Source organism: Dama dama, chromosome 9 (assembly GCF_033118175.1).
Source record: "Dama dama isolate Ldn47 chromosome 9, ASM3311817v1, whole genome shotgun sequence".
NCBI classification, from domain to species: Eukaryota; Metazoa; Chordata; class Mammalia; order Artiodactyla; family Cervidae; genus Dama; species Dama dama.
This window is the reverse complement of record NC_083689.1, coordinates 17,656,098-17,678,939: the sequence shown is the minus strand read 5'-3', so window position 1 is coordinate 17,678,939 and position 22,842 is coordinate 17,656,098. Positions and strand designations below refer to the sequence as shown.

At 40.0% G+C, this 22,842-nt stretch overlaps 1 protein-coding gene across 1 annotated transcript; it reads right to left on the bottom strand.

Annotated features, from left to right (window-relative positions):
• Nucleotides 1-2,088: 2,088 nt before the first annotated feature.
• Nucleotides 2,089-4,845, bottom strand: LOC133061256 (olfactory receptor 7E24-like). The gene is made up of 3 exons (XM_061149244.1): nucleotides 3,911-4,845; nucleotides 2,375-2,392; nucleotides 2,089-2,094 (listed from the first exon to the last, which is right to left on the bottom strand). The coding sequence occupies exons 1-3, from the start codon at nucleotides 4,775-4,777 to the stop codon at nucleotides 2,089-2,091; spliced, it is 891 nt and encodes a 296-aa protein (XP_061005227.1). The 5' UTR covers nucleotides 4,778-4,845.
• Nucleotides 4,846-22,842: the final 17,997 nt, after the last annotated feature.

Here is a 22,842-nt window from a genome sequence, read left to right as displayed (position 1 = left end):
CCTCTCTAGCATTTATTGCCTGTAGACTTTTGGATAGCAGCCATCCTGACTGGTGTGTAATGGTACCTCATTGTGGTTTTGATTTGCATTTTTCTGATAATGAGTGATGCTGAGCATCTTTTCATGAGCTTGTTAGCCATCTGTTATGTCTTCTTTGGAGAAATGTCTGTTTAGTTCTTTGGCCCACTTTTTGATTGGGTCATTTATTTTTCTGGCACTGAGCTGCAGGTGTTGCTTGCATATTTTTGAGGTTAATTCTTTGTCTATTGCTTCGTTTGATATTATTTTCTCCCATTCTGAAGGCTGTCTTTTCACCTTGCTTATAGTTTCCTTTGTTGTGCAAAAGCTTTTAAGTTTCATGAAGTCCCATTTGTTTATGTTTGCTTTTATTTTCATTACTCTGGAAGGTGGGTCATAGAGGATCCTGCTGTGATTTATGTCAGAGAGTGTTTTGCCTATATTTTCCTCTAGGGGTTTTATGGTTTTTGGTCTTTACTGTCTGAGCCCTTACAAAATGTTATATGTCAATGATTTCTCAATAAAGCTAGGAAAAACTTATGCTCTATTTTTGTTAGGAAACAGGTGCCTCTGAATCCAGAAGAATGTCTCTTGTGTTTACCACTGTTCCAGAAAAATTAGTGGAATGGAATAATAACCAGAAAAAGAGGACAATAAGACAGATTAGTCGCAAAAAGCTGTCTTGTATGACAAAGTGAAATCTAATTTATCCCATTTTCTAGTCATTTGGGGACATCTTTAAACAAAATTATTTTCACAGTGTTTTTTAATCATTTAATTTCACCCCAATTTTTTTTTCTTTTGGACTTAATTTTGTGATGTGGTATAGCTGATTAACAATGTGATAGTTTCAGCTAAATAGCAAAGGAACTCAGCCATGCAAATACATCTACTATTCTCCCCCAAACTCCCTCCTCACCCAGGCTCCCATATGTCATTGAACAGAGTTCCGTGTAGGTCCTTCTTGGTTATCCTTTTTAAATATAGCAGTAATTTCACCCAACCTTGTCTTGCAAGTGTATTTACTCCATTTTGCCGATGTTATACATCATGGAAAGGCATTTCACGGATGTTGTAGAAAGTTTAAGATTAATACTCAAATGTGTATATTCTAATATTCTCAAATTGAAAAATTCATATGTTTACTAGAAATCTTTAAGATGGTGCAGTCTGAAAATAAGAGCTAGAAAATTTTGCAGAGCATCCTTGAAATTAAACCATATACACAAGAAAGCAACTTTCCTTTGGCCTTTTCCAAGATTCCTTGCCTATCATTTGCTGGGATGAATGGAGAATAAATATAATCTTTTAGGACATATATTTAATATAATATTTTAAAAGTACTAGTAATTTTAATGTGCTGTATCTTTTCCCACTGAATAATATGAATTCATCTTCTGTTACATGGATTCCCTTCTTTACAATTTATGTTTCAATCAATGCAGTGGATAAGTGTTTAACTTTGGCTGAAAAATGCAAAACAAATTAATTTAGTTATAGAAAGCTTTCAGAACACCAAGATAACTACCACAAAAATGCTGTGTGACATCTCTAAGGAGTTTCTAAAGCTTATCTTGTAGAAAACAAAAGGAGCCCCAAAACTGAGTTATCTTGACTGAAGACAGCGAAGCATGGTGAAGTCCTAACCAGGATGCCACTGCTCAAAGGAAACACTCCCCTTTCTGACAATGTGGTCCTTTGCAATCCCACAGTAATATAAAAGAAGATACATTTGTTGTGATGACTTGGGTGATTTAATGATCTTTAGGCATCATTAGAGCCACGTGTAATTGGAAAAATAATATCATCACCTATTTTCCAGTTGGTTACCCATGACTAAGACATATTCTGGATAATCACCCTTCTTACCTGTGCATGTTTTGTAATCATGAAATTTCAGGCATCATACAATGTAGTTTTATATCCCATGCTACAATATCAGTAAAGGTTCAGTCAAAAAAGTAATAGAAACCAATTAGCTGTTTATAGATGAATATTTAATATAGAGAGTTGGTTAAAATGTTATTGAAAGACTGAAAGACAAGAAAGAAGAAAGTGGTACCATAGTGATCATAACTGAAGGACAAAGCTACTCTACCGAGGGCTGGAGGGGTATAAAGGGACCCGTTGAGCTTTTAGAGTGAAGAGACATTTGCAGGCCACTGCTGAATGTGTGTTAAGATGAACACAAGATGGAACATAGACCACAAGATGGAATGTGATTTCAAATGCCCCACCCTAAAGCACAGGCCAGGTGTACGATGTAGAGAAGCTATGTGAAGAAATTTATTGGAAATAATGGGGAAAATGCATTGTTTATTACCACATCACGGTCTTCATTTCTTCCCCCTTTGACCTCTGATCTCTTTTGAATCTTCAGCATTTGTCCATGAGGAACGTTAGGACCCAAGGCATAAAGTTCACCTTTGAAAGAGAGACTTGACTTGGATCAGTAGTTGTTAACCGTGGGCACACCCTAGAACCACCCGAGAGCAGCCGATTCATGTCAATGTATGGCAAAAACCACCACAATATCATAAAGTAACTAGCCTCCAACTAATAAAAATAAATGAAAAAAAAAAATCCATGGAAGCAACCTAGATGCCCATCAGCAGACGAATGGATAAGGAAGCTGTGGTACATATACACCATGGAATATTACTCAGCCATTAAAAAGAATTCATTTGAATCAGTTTTAATGAGATGGATGAAACTGGAGCCCATTATACAGAGTGAAGTAAGCCAGAAAGATAAAGAACATTACAGCATACTAACACATATATATGGAATTTAGAAAGATGGTAATGATAACCCTATATGCAAAACAGAAAAAGAGACACAGATTTACAGAACAGACTTTTGGACTCTGTAGGAGAAGGCAAGGGTGGGATGTTTCGAGAGAACAGCATCGAAACATGTATATTATCTATGGTGAAACAGATCACCAGCACAGGTTGGATACATGAGACAAGTGCTCGGGGCTGGTGCACTGGGAAGACCCAGAGGAATCGGGTGGAGAGGGAGGTGGGAGAGGGGATCGGGATGGGGAATACATGTAACTCCATGGCTGATTCATGTCAATGTATGACAAAACTCACTACAATATTGTAAAGTAATTAGCCTCCAACTAATAAAAATAAATGAAAAAAATATATATATAAGAAAAAAAAAATCCTCATGCTTGGACTACACCCAGGTCCAGTTGAATCAGAAACTCTGGTGGTGAAACCCAGTGGTCAGTATTTTAAATTTCCCAGATGATTGCAATAAAAGTCAAGGCTGAGGAGCAGTGACTTGCAGCTCTCATAACAGCATGTGCAGATTTGAAAATAGAATTTACTCTTGAAAATACATAAGAGCTTGGAAAATTTGTAAAATTTTGGTATATTAAAGGGGAATTATTCATCTTTTGAGGATGCTTGGGCTACCAAAGATAAAATATAGAATCTCTATAGAAAGAATGAGATTCTGTCAAGGAGTGGTTTTGATACAAAAAGGATCTAGAACTCTTCACTGTCATGTTAAAACATGTATGTGTGTGTGTGCTCAGTCTTGTTTGACTGTTTGTGACCCTGTGGACTGTAGCCCACGAGGATCTTCTGTCCATGGGATTTCTCAGGCAAGAATACTGGAGTGGGTTGCCACTTCCTCCCCCAGGGATCTTCTGGACTCAGGGATTGAACCTGTGTCTCCTGCATTGGCAGGGGAATAAGCTATAGAGAAGTAATATTCAGGTAGAAAATGAGGAGAGACATGAAGGCCATAAGAGCTATAAAAATGATGTCATGAAAGAGGTAGAATTTTTAGAGTTCCAGATTTAGTTTTGCTACATTTTCTAGTATACACTCAAATAGGTTGCCATATCTTAAGATGAGTTTGTGCTGCCAGGAACCCTCCACAAGGCCCTTTTGATGTCTTTGTTCCTCAGGCTGTAGATGAAGGGGTTCAGCATGGGGGTGACCACAGTGTACACCACCGAGGCTGCTGCATCCTTCCTGGGAGATTGTGAGATGGCTGAGCTGAGGTACACACCCAGGGATGTTCCATAAAATAAGCAAACAACTGCCAGGTGAGAACCACAGGTGGTAAAGGCTTTGTACATCCCACCTGATGAGGGGACTCTCAGAATGGAGACAAGAATTTTATAGTAAGAGAAAATGATTCCTGAGATAGAGAGAAAACCAGTCATGGCACCGATGGTATAGCTGACTATGTTATTGGTGAAAGTGTCAGAACAAGCAAGGTTGAGCAGTTGAGAAGGATCACAGAAGAAACTAGAAATTTCTACATCCTTGAAACAGGTAAGTTGTAACACAATCACATTGTGCACCTGGGAGTCCAAAAGGCTAACACAAAAGGACACCAAAACTAAGGAGCAACAGAGGCGCGGGTTCATGATGACCACATAGTGCAGTGGGTGACAGATGGCCACAAACCTGTCAAAGGCCATCACAGTAAGAAGCATACTATCCATACATGCAAAAAGGATAAAAATAGACATCTGAGTCAAGCATCCTTCACAGGAGATGACTCTGCTGTGAGATTGGATGCCCACAATCATCTTGGGAACTGTGGTGGAGATGAAACCGATGTCAACCAAGGACAGGTTGGAGAGGAAGAAGTACATGGGGGTGTGGAGGTGGGGGTCAGAGGTGACGGCTAATATGATGAGCAGGTTCCCCAGCACAGTGACCAGGTACATGGACAGGAAGAGGACACAGAGCAAAGGTTGCAGTTCTGGGTCATTTGAGAGTCCCATGAGGAAGAATTCTGAGACGCTTGTTAGATTTCCAGTTCTGTGTATCTTGGACACCTCTGGAAAAAGAAAAGAGGTCTGGAAACAAAGGAAATAAGTAAATGGGCATTGAGCACTGTGATAATATTTTGGATTCAAGCAATTCATTTCTAGGATTATACACTCTAGTTCCTTCAGCAATATCTGTCAGTGTGATAAATTCTGTTTAGAATTGTTCCCTCATTGGTTTCTGTGTTATTCACCTGTGTCTATACACTCTTCCTTTATAAAATTGGACCCAAAAGTGAAAGGTAACAAGAATGTTAGAGGTATTACATCCATGATCTCAGTAAAATACAGCCTACTTCTTTAGAAACAATACAGGATCAGAAATTTCCTTCTCCCTCTAAGAAAATGCATAATTCAAATGTACAGAAATTAGAACATATTTATATATATCTTATTTTACTTATATACAATTTTAGATATTTCCTTCATTTAGAATATTAACAAATCTCTATGAAATGCAGGACAGTATCATCTTGATTCTAAATTAAAAATGAATGCTCCTGACCAGAACACACTTTTATACTACATTCAGAGTTTTAGATCATCCTTTCTTCCATCTGTCTTCCTTACTTCATGAAATAATTGATTATTCAAAAATCAGGATTATCTTCTTTTAAAATGTATATTTATTTTTTACTTATACATGCCATGTCTTTGTTGTGGGCATGCAGAATCTTTGATCTCCCTTGCAGATAAGGAATCTTTAGTTGGGGCATGTGGGATCTAGTTCCTGGAGCAGAGATCAAACCAGTGTGTGCTGCATTAAGATTGCAGAGTCTTAGCCACTGGAACACTTGTCCCACAGTTGTTTTTAAAAAGTCATTTATTATAGACTTCATATCTTTGACTTTGCTAAGTTGCTTCTGTTGTGTCCGACTCTTTGTGACCCTATGGACTGTAACCCACCAGGCCTCTCTGTCCATAGGATTCTCCAGGCAAGAATAATGGAGTGGGTTGCCATGCGGTCCTCCAGGGGATCTTCCTGACTCAGGGATCGAACCCACATTTCTTATGTTTCCTGCTTTGGCAGGCAGGTTCTGGTGGGCTTCAAATTTTGATCATTATGGTTTAACTAAGCACTTATGATCATACAGCGCTGGTGACTACAAATATGGTGTTAGTACACAGAGCACTTTCAATTTTTAAATGATAACAAAATTTAAGAATCCTTCAGGAAATTTTTAAATTATATATAGGATTATTTGTTTCACTACTGTCTCAGTTAAATGTCTGATATGAGAAACCAATGTAATATTTTTGGACATTATTCTATGCTGGCAGGATAATACAACTTCATTGTCTTTTCTTTTTTCAGTTTATTGAAGTGATTGACAAAATTGCATATATTTGAGTTGTGCAACATGAAGGTTTTTTAAAGATATACAAAGTGATGATTTAATATACAGGGACCTTGGGAATGATTACCACAGTCAAGTTAATTAACATACCTGTCACTTCAAATAGAAATAGTTTCTATTTGTGTGTGTAGTAACAGTTAAGCAGATCTCTGTTAGCAGATTTCAAGAACATAGCCAGAATTATTAGCTGGTTTTTTTTTTAACCTATTCATCTGTCAATAGACATTTATCTATATTTTCAGTATTTCAAATAACATCACATTGACAAGAAATGCATTTATCTCTTTGAGATAATTTTATTTTTTTGGCATCTAATTTTATTTCTTTGGCATCTACCTTGAAGTGGGGTTGCTGGGGCCTATGGCAGATCTATTTCAATTAGTTTCAGTTTTTAATTTTTAAGGAACCTCCATTCTGGTTTCTGTAATGACTGTACCAATATTCATTCTCAACGATCAGGTGCAAGTGTTCCCCCACTTCCACATTCTCACCAATATTTGTTTTCTTTTAAGTTTTTTCTTTAAAAAGTCATCCAAAGAGATGTGAGATGAACTTTTGTTTAGCTTTAGACTTGCATTTCCAATATTAACTGATGTGTCCCTTTTCATATACCTGATGGTGTGGTTCTTCTGATCATAAACCTGCCTATTTACAGAAGAGGACTTCAGTCCCAGCTAAGGTCCCACAGCCAGGTCAGGACCCCTCCTTAGGTCGAGTTAACAGATTTTCATGTCAACCCTTCCTGGTAAAGGGATTACAATTCTTTTACTTCTGCTGCCTGAAAGTAACTCAGCTTCATTATTTTAGCAGGTCACATTCTGATTTAACTGAGAAAAAATTCTAATTAATATAATGTAAACACCTCTGGGCCATCTCTTGATCTCTAAAATTGTGATAATAATTGGATATTCCTAACAGGAATATTATACTATCCCTGGTGGCTCAATCATAGCTCAGTTGGTAAAGAATCCACCTGCAATGCAGGAGACCCCGGTTTGATTCCTGGGTGGGGAAGATCCACTGGAGAAGGGGTAGGCTGCCCACTCTTATCCCTCCTAGACAAAGTATTCTTGGGCTTCCCTTGTGGCTCAGCTGGTAAAGAATCTGCCTGCAATGTGGGACATCGTGGTTTGATGCCTGGGTTGGGAAGATCTCCTGGAGAAGGGAGAGGCTACTCCAGTATTCTTAACTGGTGAATCCCATGGACAGAGGAGCCTGGCAGGCTTTGGTCCATGTGGTTACAAGAGTTGGACACAACTTAGCAACTAAAACAACCACTAATAGGATTATTGAAATAAAGTCTTAAAAATCATTTATATTGCTTAAACAAGTGGTTTTCAGTTCCAATACTGAAATTTATGTGTTGGTTGATAATTTATGTGTTGCTGTTTTTGTTGCTGTTCAGTCGCTAAGTCAGCTCTGACCCTTTGAGATCCCCTGGACTGTAGCCCATCAGACCTGTCTGTCTATGGGATTTTCTGGTCAAGGATACTGGAGTGAGTTGCCATTCTCTTCTCTAAATTTACATGTGTCTTTTTAAAAATACTCAGTTACCCCAGCCTCAGCCTAGAACCAATTTTAGGATCTACAAGTGAGTTTACTGGTCACTGTGTTGTTAAGCTGGGCTTGACAAATACTGCCTAAGAACATTGCCCAACCATTAGCAGAAGCTCCGTTAACCTTACCAGTTAATGCTATCATCAGTAACCCCTACCTATTTTAAAGTATATACACTTAATAATATTTGCTTCAGATCTCATATTTCATAGAGATTTGAAATGTTAAGATAAAATTTAACTTTTCTTTGGTGTCTCAGCTCCATCCCATTCCTCAGCATACACATTGCCAAAAGCAACCAGTGCCATGAACTTGATGGGTATGTTTCCTTGGAAATGCTTTCATAATGTCAGTATTCATTTATGTATCTATAACCAGCTTTTGTAAAATCTTCTCTAAACAGAATACTATCCATATTGCCCCTGAAATGAACTTGTTTACCACAATGTTTTGCTTAAGTCTCTTTGTGAACTACAAACAATACTTCAAATATTTTCCTGACACACAAAAAGAAAACATTTTGTTCAGTTCATAAATTTATACTATATACATTATTATAAATTTAACAAATTTCTGATATATCTTTCATATACTTAAATATAATACATTATTTAAAATATTTTATTGATATATCAAATAAATATTTAATTCATATTTCATGTGTTATATTTTTATTTGTATCAGTTTCTGCTTACAACAGTCCAGTGAAAATTCTATACTTCTCTCTGTATCATACAAATGGGAATTTGTATATCATATGTGAGTGACAGTCTTCCCAGTTTCAACAGTTGGGACATAATCAGATTTACTATGTTAATTGCATACATTTTTTTTTCAAAAGAAAAATCATTTTCTGCCAACTGCATTCTCTTTTATTAGCCTATCTTTTGAAAATATCCTTGAAGTCTGTCTTGTGATAATTTTATAATAGGTGCAGTTGATATTTTCATCTTGTATAAGAAATCTTTTCAACCTTACATTCAAAACTGGAAGGCAAAATGCATAATGAGTCATTGAAAACCCTATAATCCTTCATGTTAGGGCCATTATGGCCTCTGTAAATGCTGTGTCAGTCCCACAATTCACAGAGAAGTCCCTGAACCAAAAAAGATGAATCAATTCTTCTACCTTCATTTTACCTCAGGGGCCAAAATAGTTTTGAAAAGAAATATGTTTTAGCTGTATGGAGATGACAGAGAACTGGTGCAGAAGAAATAAGCATATTAATGATTGAGTTCTGGGTCTTTTACTTCTTATAAGAGGAGTGTGTGCAAATCTCCCAGCCTCTCTGTGGTTCTGTTCCTTCTTGGAAATAAAAGAGTCTAATTGCTGGGAGCCAGCACACGAGATCCCACCCATGACAAGGTCATGAGGAGAAGACCTGACAAGCAAGGCAGATCAAAACTTCCGGAATTTCGAAAAGCTGCCCTGGCGCTCACCTTAAAGATGATCTCTGTCTTTCTGATACTTGCTATATTAGACTACTTCCTAATTTCTGTGACACAGGTAGACGGCCTTCCCCAATCTCTCTCCAAACAGAATCAACTTAGAACTTTAATCAATATGTCTCCCGGACGGTGGTATCCTATAAGATTATCCAGGATGAAAGGAGTGTTTCAATTTAGACCCCTTTGCTGGCATTCTAGCCTGCCTGGCAAATGCGTACTAATGCACATGATTGCTCACAACACCTTAATCATGAACAGCATAAAGAACCTGATCACACAAAGGCCCTAATAGGCACAGAGCCCTTCGGGGGTGAGGAAGCCCTATTAGAGAACACAAAAATATTATTCTAAAAGTGGTTATAGTTAAAGATTTAGAAAAATAAGAGTTTAGAATTGTTAATTTTAACCAGGAATGCTAAACAGGGGCTACCTCACCGGAGCTGCGGAGTCTTTGTGTGGTAAACCTTTTAGATACATTTAACTGATAACTTCTGCAAAAGGACTGCAACTTCTCTGTTTTCTGTTAAGCTCAAGGCAAAGTGGAACAATGAAGAATAGATTACAGAAAACAGCTTTGCATTCACCTAGGTCATAAAATGTCAATAGGCCCCAAGGCCAGAAGATAATGTACAAGACTCTCATAAACAAAGAAGTATGCAGAAAACACCCTGGTTTCGTGAAGGACAAGCTGATATAATGTTAAACTATCTTCCCCTTAGAAATGTGCTAACTTAGGGTATAAAAGCTATGGTAAAAAATAAAGCATTGCCAGGCCCTGCTGCATACCCCCAGTCTGGTCTCTCTCTCTCTCTCTCTCTCTCTCTCTCACTGACGCCGTTCATCCTGAGGGTACCCCTGGATCCTGCTGAGACTGGACCCTGGCATCTAATACCCACTTCCAGAACACATGTGGCACCTAAGGGAAATTTGGAACCTAATCACTACTTGGTCATTTGTATTAATATAAAGAATTTCAATCATTATTGGGATAGCATGTGTATTAATAAAATAAAATCCCCTCAGTTTAATGACCTTTCATGGATTATATGGCAGAGAGATCAAAGCCTTTCCTGTATCAAGTTGGAGCATAAATAACATGAAATACTAAAATGTGTCTCAGCCATCCGTTAAGATGTGCCTTCTTTCCCAACTCTTTTTTCCTCTTATCATGAATATTTCTGCAATGGCTTTTCAAAGATTGAATGCTGCTGGTGCTATAAATGAAAAATAATAGGTCCCAAAGAAAGTCTATGAGATAGACAGAAACAAGCACCATTTTATCTTGTCTCGAGTCCTGTGGGACATTCTGAAAAGGATGAAAACACTGGCACAAATGGTCATTGTGTGGAAGCCATATTGCCCGTGAAGAAGGAATTCATAGGGCCAGGACTCTATCTCAGGCCTGTCTGTGCTGATCATGCTCAGCTGCCTCTCCAATGGACTCTGAACTCTCTGCTTAGGGCCTGTGGGAACGACAATGGAAGAATAAGACCCCCTCCAGACAAGGGAACCTTGAAGATCGTATCCAGGTTACTCATCATCTAAGAGAAAACATACTCTAATCACTCCTGCCTCCGGACAGTATCTATTGGAATGTAATCACAGGCTTATCGGTTATTAACTGGTTGGAATGTAACCGAGGGCTTATTGGTTATTAACTGTTTGAACACATAACACACGAATGATGGGGTTATTGTGATTGTATTTACCCTTCCTTTGTAAGTCTCAAGGAATTTGGGGTGGTGGGTTTGGACATGTACACATGGGGTATAAAAGATTTTCACAAATGCTGGTCGGGGTCCTTGGCTAAGAGGAGACTCTGCCTTGGGCCCGCCAGTGTAATAAACGGCACTCCACTATCTGCATTGTCCTTCTGAGTGAGTTTGTTTCCCAGAAAGTGTGGCTATAACACCCATACTTTGTTTCTATGAAAAATAAAAGGGCTTATTTAACACTTAACTGGAGATTTTTCATTCCTTGTGCCTTCTCTGTGTCATCAAGGTATAGGCTCTGAGGAATCAGAAATAAATGAGCCTCAGATATTTCTCTTCTTATATGAAGAATTTACTTGTATAAAAAAATAATATGCCCTGTCAGAGATGTAGGGAAACCATAACATCAGATAGACGGATATTTCAATCTGATAACATGAGAATTAGCATTATCATTATTAGTAACAAATATAGAAATGTATTTTGCCCTTTTTTCTTAATGTATCTGTCACAGAGTTATTGCATAGAGGGCGACCATTATTCATTTAGTTCAAATTCAGTGGGTTTGTATCAATGAGGAATCAACTCAGTTGACAATTTTAAGACTCACAGATTCTGAGAAATTGCCCCATAATATATTAAGAATGTGCGGAGCACACAAGATTCAAAATTAAATTTCTCTTCTCTGAGTCCCATACCCTAAATGTCAAAATTTCAAGCAGAGGCACAGCTTTAAGCAGAGGTATCTCAGTCTAAACACAGAGGCATATCAGATATTTTTTCAAGGTTTTCATTTTCCTGAATAGGTAGAACCCCAAGACTCTGATTTTGTGTCGCCTTTCATGATTGAGGCAACTGATTATAAGTACAGAGGAGAAAGTGGACAGGTGAAGTGAAATCCAGGAACAGAGTCAACAGAGAGATCTACCCTGGAGCAACAAGTGCTCATTATTTCTATGACATTTGCCTGTGATCACAGACGTTCTTCTTACAGTGGTTGCAGCATGTCAGAAACTACAAAGGGGAAGGCACAGTGAGCAGGGAGTCTCTGCCAGGACTGATGGAAATTGACATGACTGGGTGAAAACAGGAAGACTGCCCAGGTGCCCTGTATATGGAGTCAGTCTTTCAAACTTGGTTTTAACATTTTCTAACTCATGATCTTGCACATGTTACATAGAATACTGTGCTTCTTTCCTCCAGTTAAAATAATAATAATAATAATAATAAAGTGTGCACCTGTATTTTGGGAGAGATTATTCAGATGAAATGAAACAGGAGAGAAAACACATACTTCAGAATCTGACACTTAGGAAGCCTTCCATAACAGTATATGATATTATGATTCATGTCATCTTGCTAATGCTTATCTTCATGCTCAATACCTCTCTCATAATGAACTGAAGTGCTTAGGGAAAAGTTTACAGAGACCCACTTGTTACTGCTCTGATACGAGGAATGCCAGCCAGCAAGAGCTAGAATCAGTGAGGGTGGAAGCAGAACTCTAAATGAGGGTTCTAACACCCCAACCAGAACCATGAACATAAACTTCAAAGGGCTCTATTCCAAACCCACATAGATCGGTGCCCTGATGCTGGGAAAGACTGAGGGCAGGAAGAGAAGGGGGCAACAGAGGATGAGATGGTTGGATGGCATCACTGATTCAATGGACATGAGTTTGAGCAGACTCCAGGAGAGAGTGAAGGACAGGGAAGCCTGGCATGCTGCAGTCCATGGGGTCATAAAGAGTCAGACATGACTGAGCAACTGAACAACAATAACATCTTTCTGTAACAACTATTATGTTTATTCTTCTTGAAGAGGAAAACCTTTTCAACACTCACTTCATCCATCACTGTCTCCCTCAGTACTTACTGCGCTGGGCTGCATCTCTGCTGGTACACGGCTAAGGAGCAAAGACTCACTGCCCCTTTCCTGCCTGGTATATGATGAAGTCTCAGGGTCCCTCCTCAGGACAGGCAGGAAGACAGACTCAGGCTGGACCTTCTGATGAAGGTTCCTACAAAGGATGGACAAAGACATGGAGTCACAATAGTTAGGACATGGAAGCAACCTAGATGTCTATAGGCAGATGAATGGATAAGGACGTTGTGGTATATATACACAATGGAATATTACTCAACTATAAAAAGGAACACATTTGAGTCAGTTCTAATGAGGTAGGTGAAACTGGAGCCTATTATTCAGAGTGAGATAAGTCAGAAAGAGAAACATCAATACAGTGTATTAACACATATATATGGAATTTGGAAAAATGGTAACAATCCTACATGCAAGGCAGCAAAAGAGACATAGATGTAAATAATAAACTTTCAGACTATGTGGGGGAATGTGAGGGTAAGATGATTTGAGAGAATAGCATTGAAACATGTATATTACTATATGTAAAATAAATGACCAGGGCAAGTTCAATGCATGAAGCAGGACACTCAAAGCCAGTGCTCTGGGACAACGCAGAGAGATAGAGTGGGGAGGGAAATGGGAAGGGCCTCAGGATGGAGACACATGTGCACCTGTGGATGATTCATGTCAATATATTGCAAAAACTGCCACATTATTGTAAAGTAAATATCCTCCAATTTAAATAAATAAATATTAAAAAAAGAACTGGCAAAATAATGAGCTGGAGGCACAGACCAATTATTTACAATAGTATGACCTTAGAGCTTAATGCCCAAAGCTCATCATTAGCTAGTTGGTTCATGTTGTCCCAATCTCTGCAGACTTGTTAATTTAACAGAACAGGAAAAGGAGAAAAGTGAATGTCCTGGGGAGGGTCTGGGTCCCTCTTCCCCTCAGGATGAAGTATACCTGTGCTCTTGACTCTTACTTACAAATTATAGATGTTAACATAAAACTCAGGCTTTTTCTCATTTAACAATCAATGTATGATTTTGATATCTGTAACTTCATTTTATTAATCATGAACTCTATGCTATATTAGATCTTTTATATCAGGAATGTGATACTCTTCCCATTGCTCAGTTAATATTTTTTCTAAGTATAACTTCTTATTTTTGTTGCCGTTGGGTTTGCTTTGGAAGACATTTTTATATCATGGAGGCTTAAACAGCATTGCTTTTCTTTTGTAATTTGAATGAGTCTTCACTTTTAAGTTTTTCTCTAATGGAATTAATTGCCATATTGGGAGACTCTTGATTTTTGCTTATTATTTGGTAATTGCTATTTTGTTGAAATACTTAAGACCACCTATCAGAAGGTTGCAGTCAGGGCACTGGTTGGGACTGCAGGCCTCTGAAGTCTTGATGAACAGAGGATCACTTTCAAGCTCACTCAGGGGGCTATTGGCAGCATTCACAGGTACCCAGGATATTATTCAGAGAGTTTCCAAGGTTCCTTGGTATGTGGGCCCCTGAAGGAGCAGCGCACAACATGGAAGTTGGGTTCTATCAACCTAGAGAGAAAGAGAGAGGCAGCAAGAAGAAATTCAGATTTTTTTAACTCCAATTCCTGAGGAGACTTTCAAATATTTCTTCCACATTCTCTCTGCTGTAATCACATCACTATGTACACCTCATAATCAATGAGAGGGAAGTTTGCAAGGGCATGAAAACCAGGGTTTGGGACCATTGGAAACATCTGAGACTTCTTATCAGCCAAGCCTCATCCTTTATAAGAATATTGTGCTCTAAGACTCAGGTCCTGTTCATCTGTTTCCAACATAGTCCTAAATTCATCTCACTACCACGATCTAATAAAATATCCCAGATATAGTCTCGCAAATGGGTAGACCTTCCTCTCCATTGGGTATGTCTGCAGACCCAACTATATTACTGTGGTCATGCAGTCTCAAATAGACCCCTGGTTTCTGATACACTAGGAGAGCCCCTCCATCAACATCAGGACAACCTGCAGCCATTCCATGGACAAATTGAGCAAATGTTCCCTGTATTTCTGATTTCTGCTAACTAGAGAGGAATCCACTCACTCCAAAATCTATTTTCTTTAGGTTTCTTTGTGTTCTTATCTCTTAAAGAGTTTTTAAAAATGTGGTTTCTGTTCACCTGTTTGTGTGTGTGTGTGTGTGTGTGTGTGTAGTGGATAAGGTGGGATGCTTGTGAATAGTGATGTGATGTAACCTTCTCAATCCCATCCATGCAGTTTCCCAACAGAGAGCTCTCTGATGATGAATGCAGAAATTGGTTTGTCATTAAGTGATATGAAGAACACTTTAATGTAAATTAAGTCAAATTGGATATGGAGGAAAGAATGCTATTCACCAGTGTGTGGATAAGTGACAGAGGGTGTTTTTAGGGGAGATCATGTAGTAGACATGCACCGGTGGATATGAGAGTGAGAGAATGGATACTGGAGCATTTAAATTAATTAGTCCAGAACAAAAATGTATCATTAACTGAGATGATTTCATACAGAATTTGGGGAATAAGATTCTAGAATGAATGAGAAAGATGGATTTATAGGACATGAGACATGAAAACCCATGGTATGTTTGGTATGTTTCTACCAAAAAATGTAATGTAGATTTTGTTGCTTCCCCGGTTCCCAATGTCCCCTCCCATGATGAGTGCTGTGCTGTTCTTAGTCACTTGGTCATGCCCAACTCTTTGTAACCCCATGAACTGTAGCCCACCAGGTTCCTCTGTCCATGGGAGTTCGACAGGCAAGAATATTGGAGTGGGTTGCCATGCCCTCCTCCAGGGGATCTTCCTGATCCAAGAATCAAACCAGAGTCTCCTGCATTGCAGGTGGGTTCTTTACCAGATGAGCTACCAGGGAAACCCCCCATGATGAATATCCACGACCAAATAGCAAGTCAGTAGAGTTGATTAGAGAGAGGAAAAGTGAGTATTGGAGCCCTTTAATACAGTGGGCAGTAGCAAAAATAACATTAAACTGAAGTCATATCGTAGTAAAGGGAATCAAATCTTAGGGTTGCTGGTAAAGACGGGTACTGAGAACATGGTGCTTGAAAACCACAGATACTGATGTTCATATAATTATAGTCAAATTAATGGTTTTCTTTTTACTTTTCCCAATTTCTCCATACACGATGAATATCTTTATGTATAGTTGAGAGATTCTGTACTCCTGCGGGGAGCGGCTTGAAAAAGCTGACTCTGGGAGCTGCCTTGATTGATCATCAAGGGTCTGTTCGCAGACATAGCTCTCTGTCCCGCCACCCTGCGGGGAGCGGCTTGAAAAAGCTGACTCTGGGAGCTGCCTTGATTGATTATCAAGGGTCTGTTCGCAGACATAGCTCTCTGTCCCGCCACCCCTCTGAAATTTACTATCCAAGTTAACTCCTAACAGACCATTAGTGAGCCTTGAATGTACACAAGGTGCAGATAGATGGCTTTACACGACTGCCCTTAAGATAAGTAGGATGCCTTTGGCGCCATGAGAGAGCTCTGGTTATTGTTATCTTAAAGATGATGTACATGGGGAAGAATTTTCTTTGTGATGCCTCTCTTCTTGGTTTAGTATATATGTAACCCTGAGAAATAAAGAATCATCGTTGACTGCAGCGATCCTCTCGACCCCATCTGTTCTGTCTCCTTTATTTCTTAGCCTAAAGGAACGCGTAGTGTTGCTCGCTGAAATCTTCCGGCTGGCCCGGCAAGTGGCGCCCAACAGCGTGGAGCTCAACGAAAGTTCCTTGCGGCCGCTGCCCGTTGAAACTATTAAGGTAAGTAAGAGTGTGTGTATTTGTATATTGAGGGGCAGGAAGGAATATTGTCGAGAGTATAAACCATGGGACAAGATAATAGTCGTCAGTTGTTTGTGCATATGTTACAGATAATGTTGAAGGATCGGGGAATGCAGGTTACTAAAACAAAATTGCAGACTTTTCTTAGTTTTGTTGAGGAAGTATGTCCCTGGTTTCCACAGGAAGGGACTATGAGTTTAGAGATATGGAAAAAGATAGGGAAACAGATTCAAACATATTATACTCTCCACGGACCTAATAAGGTTCCTGTGGAAACATTTTCATTATGGTCTTTAATAAGAGACTGCCTTGATTTTGAACATGAGGAAGGGAGTAAATTAAAACACATGCTCCCACCCAAAGAACCAATTTATGCTACTCCTAAAGTTTATGCCACTCCTAAAGGGAAAGGACCCACAACCTTTGAATTAGAATATGCAAAACCTTTGAAGGAAAATGAGGGAACGCTGACTTCAGAGGATGAGGAAAGTTTAGAAGAACAGGCAGCTGCTTATCATAAGGATGATCATCGGGAATTACTTGTAACTGACAATTCGAATGTGCAGGCAGCAGCTGCCCCTCCGACAAAGGGTCTGGAGGCACTCATGCAGAAATTATTAATAACAATAAAAGAAGAAATAAAAAGGGAAGGTAGGGATGAAGGCGCTGGTGCAATCTCTACTGCGCCTCCTGCTTATGCACCCTCAACTATTGCTGGATTAGATCCTCCACCTATTTCCAAACCTGAAAATTTGTTGAATATAACTCGTGAATCACACAGTTTGTCCCTCTTGCAAAAGGCTATGCAACAAGCCCAAAGAGCTGGAGAAACTGTTCAGGGATTCTCTGCTACTTTCCCGGTATTCGAACATGAAAACCAAAGGTATTATGAAGCTTTACCTTTCAAACAACTAAAGGAATTAAAAATTGCCTGTGCTCAATATGGACCTACGGCTCCTTTTACCCAGACCATGATAGAGAGTCTAGGAGGTCAAAATTTGCCACCTAGTGATTGGAAACAAATTGCAAGAGCTTGCTTATCAGGAGGGGACTATTTATTATGGAAATCAGAATTTACAGAACAATGTGGCCATATAGCTGAACTAAACCAGTGACAAGGGATCAATACTACATATGAAATGTTGGTAGGGGAAGGGGCCTACCAAAATACCAATGCTCAATTGAACTATTTGCCTGGAGCATATGCTCAAATTTCTAATGCTGCCCGGCAGGCTTGGAAAAAGCTCCCTTGCTCTAGTAATAAGACTGAGGATCTTTCAAAAATTCGTCAGGGGCCTGATGAACCATATCAAGATTTTGTGGCTCGTCTTCTTGAATCAGTAGGTAAGATTATAGCTGATGAGCAGGCTGGAATAGTGCTTACTAAACAATTAGCCTATGAAAATGCAAATTCTGCCTGTCAGGCTGCACTTAGACCGTACAGAAAAAAGGGAGGTCTATCAGATTACATTCGTATATGTGCTGATATCGGACCTTCCTATATGCAGGGTATTACCCTGGCTGCAGCTTTACAAGGGAAAAGCATAAAAGAAGTATTATATCAACAGCAAATGAAAAATAAACGAGGATTACCTAGTAGAGGAAATGCTGGCTGTTTTGTTTGTGGCCAGCCTGGACATCGTGCTGCCTTTTGCCCCCAACGAGCCAATTCAGGGAATAATAAAACTCCTAATTTATGCCCTAGGTGTAAAAAAGGAAGACATTGGGCAAAAGATTGTAAATCTAAAATTGATGTCCAGGGCAACCCACTTCCCTTGCAGTCGGGAAACTGGGTGAGGGGCCAGCCCCTGGCCCCGAAACAATGTTATGGGGCAATGCAGGGAAATCAGATGGTAGAAGGAGAGTTACAGACTTGTTCAGAGCCACCTCAGGGAGTGCAGGCTTGGACCTCTGTTCCTCCTCCTACACAGTACTGACTCCCGAAATGGGAATGCAGGCTCTGCCCACTGGGGTATACGGCCCTTTGCCTGATGGAACCGTGGGACTTTTACTCGGACGCAGTAGCTCTACCATAAAAGGGCTGCTCATAGCTCCTGGAGTAATTGATGCTGATTATACAGGAGAAATCAAAATTATGGCCCATTCTCCACAATGCATTACCACCATAGCTAGCGGACAGCGTATAGCTCAATTAATATTGGTCCCTGCGGTGCAAACAGGAAAAGCATTGGCTTCCAGGAGAGGGGAAGGTGCCTTTGGATCCTCTGACGCCTACTGGGTCCAGGCAATAACTAATAATCGTCCTGAGTTCACGTTAAGAATAAATGGAAAGTTCTTTACAGGCATTCTGGACACAGGAGCTGATGTTTCTGTTATTGCTGAGAGACACTGGCCCCGAGAATGGCCTAAACAGATAGCTATATCAACATTGCAAGGAATTGGTCAAACTAATAACCCTGAACAAAGTACAGAGCTGTTACATTGGACTGACCATGAGGGTCACGAAGGAGACATTAGACCTTATGTCCTCCCAAACCTCCCTGTAAATTTGTGGGGACGAGATGTTATGACTCATATGGGAGTATATTTATACAGCCCCAGTGATCAGGTTAGCAATCAGCTTTTAGATCAAGGGCTTCTTCCCACCTCGGGACTTGGAAGAAATAATCAGGGAACTGTTGCGCCTGTTCAGACAAAAAGGTTACCAAAAAGAAGTGGACTTGGGTATTTTTAGAAGGGACCTCTGATCCTCCTGTAATTCACGCAGATCCTATTACTTGGAAGTCTGGGGAGCCTGTGTGGGTTGATCAGTGGCCCCTTTCCAAAGAGAAAATTGACGCTGCCCAACAACTGGTGCAGGAACAGTTGGAACTGGGACATATTGAACAGTCTAATTCACCTTGGAATTCACCCATTTTCGTTATTAAGAAAAAATCTGGGAAATGGAGGCTTTTACAGGATCTGCGAAAGGTTAATGAAACTATGGAAGTCATGGGAGCATTACAACCAGGATTGCCTTCTCCCATGGCTATTCCTAGAAATGCCCACATAATAATCTTAGATTTAAAAGACTGCTTTTATACTATTCCTCTAGCACCTCAAGATTGCCCTCGATTTGCTTTTAGTGTTCCATCTGTTAACTTTTCCCAACCAATGCTCAGGTATCATTGGAAAGTTTTGCCACAGGGTATGGCCAATAGCCCCACCTTGTGCCAGAAGTTTGTTGCAGCAGCATTGCAGGAAACTCGGACAAAATACTCCGATGCTTATATTCTGCATTACATGGATGATATACTGCTAGCACATATTGATAAAGAGTATTTATTAGCAGTTTATGCCTTCATGGAACCTGCCTTAAAAGCAGTAGGGCTAATAATATCCAAAGAAAAGGTGCAAACCTTTCCTCCTTATTCCTATCTTGGCTTTCGTTTAGAAAGAGAAACATTTGGAGTTCAGCCCATTGCATTACGAAGGGATAATCTGAAAACACTTAATGATTTTCAAAAGTTGCTCGGGGACATTAATTGGATTAGACCCTACCTACATCTTGCTACATACGAATTGAAGCCTCTTTTTGATATCTTAAAGGGGGATAAGAATCCTACCTCCCCACGCAGCCTCACAGAAGCTGGAGAGCGAGCTCTTCAGAAAGTAGAAACTGCCTTATCACAGCAGCACTCCAGTTACTGTGACTATGAAAGGCCTTGGGGACTTTATATTCTTGCCTCAGAACATTCACCTACCGGTGTGTTGTTTCAAGATAATCCTTTAAGGTGGATTTATCTATCAGTCTCTCCCCTACGGGTATTAAGTCCTTACCATGTTCTTGTAGCCAAAGTAATAGCAAAAGGAAGACAGGAATCTGTGACTTATTTGGGAAGAGATCCCCACTTTATTTGTATTCCTTTTTCAACTGAACAGCAACTATGGCTCTCTCAATTTTCTGATAATTGGGCAATTGCGCTTGCACAGTATGCAGGGGAGATTAAACAACATTACCCTGCTAATAAATTGTTACAATTTGCACAGCTGCATCAGTTTATTTTTCCAAAAGTCGTACAGCAATGCCCTTTGAGAAAGGGGACAACTGTCTTTACTGATGGATCTTCCAATGGCATAGCCAGTTTGGTAATCAAAAATGAATCTTATTATTGTCAAACCTCATATTCATCAGCTCAGGAAGTAGAGCTTTTTGCAGTACTCCAGGCTCTGCAACGTGTTCCTCAAAGTTTTAATTTATACTCTGACAGTCATTATGTTGTCAGAGCTCTCTCAGTCATTGAAACAGTACCCCTCATTGGAGCTGCTAAGGCCTCTATTCAAACCTTGTTTTTGAAAATTCAGAAACTCATTCGAGCCCGAACTCATCCTTGCTTTTTTGGGCACATACGTGCTCACACTGCCCTTCCTGGGCCTTTAGCGGCTGGGAATGCTCTGGCTGATGAAGTCACCCGTACGGTATGTTATTCTTCGTTAACCCTTACCTCTGCAGCACAGGCCTCTCATGCAATACACCATCAGAATAGCAATTCATTACGGCTGCAATTTGGAATTTCTCGGGAAGCCGCTCGTCAAATTGTAAAAGCTTGTCCTACTTGTCCACAGTTTTTTGTGCTCCCAACATATGGAGTCAATCCTCGGGGTTTACTCCCCAATGATTTGTGGCAAATGGATGTTACACATATTTCTGATTTTGGAAAATTGAAATATGTGCATGTTACTATTGATACTTTCTCTGGTTTTATCATGGCCACACTTCAATCTGGAGAGGCTAGCAAGCATTGTATTCAGCATTGCTTACGGAGTTTTTCTGCTATGGGCCTACCTAAATGCATCAAAACAGACAATGGCCCTGGATATGTTGGCCGCAATTTTCAAACCTTTTGTGCCCAGCTGCGCATCGTACACAAGACTGGAATCCCATATAACCCACAGGGCCAAGGAATTGTTGAGCGGGCACATCAAACCCTTCAGCACCAACTGAAAAAATTAAAAAGGGGGAGTTTGTATGCTATTACGCCTAACAATCTTCTTAGTCATGCTTTGTTTGTTTTAAATTTTCTGAGCCTCGATAAAAATGGAAAATCAGCAGCTCAACGTTTTTGGCACTATGATAATAAAAAGGCACGGCCATTAGTCAGGTGGAAAGACCCGCTAGAAGGCAGATGGCATGGGCCGGATCCAGTTCTAATATGGGGGAGAGGTCATGTTTGTGTTTTCCCGCAGAATGCTGAAGCGCCGTGCTGGCTCCCGGAAAGGTTGGTACGCACGGCAGAGGAGTTCACTGGTGGAGCGAATGAGACAGCTCACAATCCAGGAGACGGTCCCGCTGCCGACAGCTCAGCAGATACAGGCACTGTTACAGATGGCATGTGAGAATGCTTCCAACCCTTCCCCTGCCTCTCCTACTAGTATATTAATTTCATTATTACTTCTTTTAAACCAGATAAGTTCCATGGAAGCCAGTATCTTCTGGGCGTATGTTCCTGATCCCCCTCTTTTACAGCCTGTTGGATGGGAAATGAGTTCTGTTCCTGTGTATGTGAATGACACAATACTTTTGGGGGGGTTTTCTGATAAGCATATTTTTCCACAGAATGCCAGTATTTCTTATGCAGGATCCTCTTCACAATTACCAATGTGCTTTTTCCGAAATCATAATGTTTCAGGTTGTCTTACTGTTACAGATGCAGAATACTTTGGTTATGATTATGACCATGACCACCGTAATTGGATAGTGGATATTCCTAGCATTACGAAATCTACAGGATATGCACGACGAGTCAATGGAACCGGACCTAAAGACATTCCATTTTGTGGCCTGGGGGTAAAAGGACGATATATAGCTGTGCCATGGAAACTTTGTAGAGATGAGACTGCTACTGTATATTCTATTACTAATGACACACATTCACTTTGGGACTGGTCGCCAGACTCCAACAGGAACCCCGGAAAGGAAGGCGGCAGACAACTTGCAGCTAGAATTTGGAATCTTGGTGGCACCACGGTGTATCAGACTGAGATATGGAAGCTGTTGGCTGCTTTCAGAACAGATGGGTCCCTTTTACGGACTGGAGGAAAGACCAAAGGAGTACTATCCTGGAGAGCGTATTGGTGGAATGAGACTTGGAGATATCCTCGGGCCTGCGTACCCTATCCCTTTATGATCCTTGTTGGCTCTGTGACTCTTTCAAAAAATGCTGGCCTATATCATGTTCATTGTTTTAATTGTACCCTGACTAATTGTATAAGAGGTATGGAAAATAATTCTGGG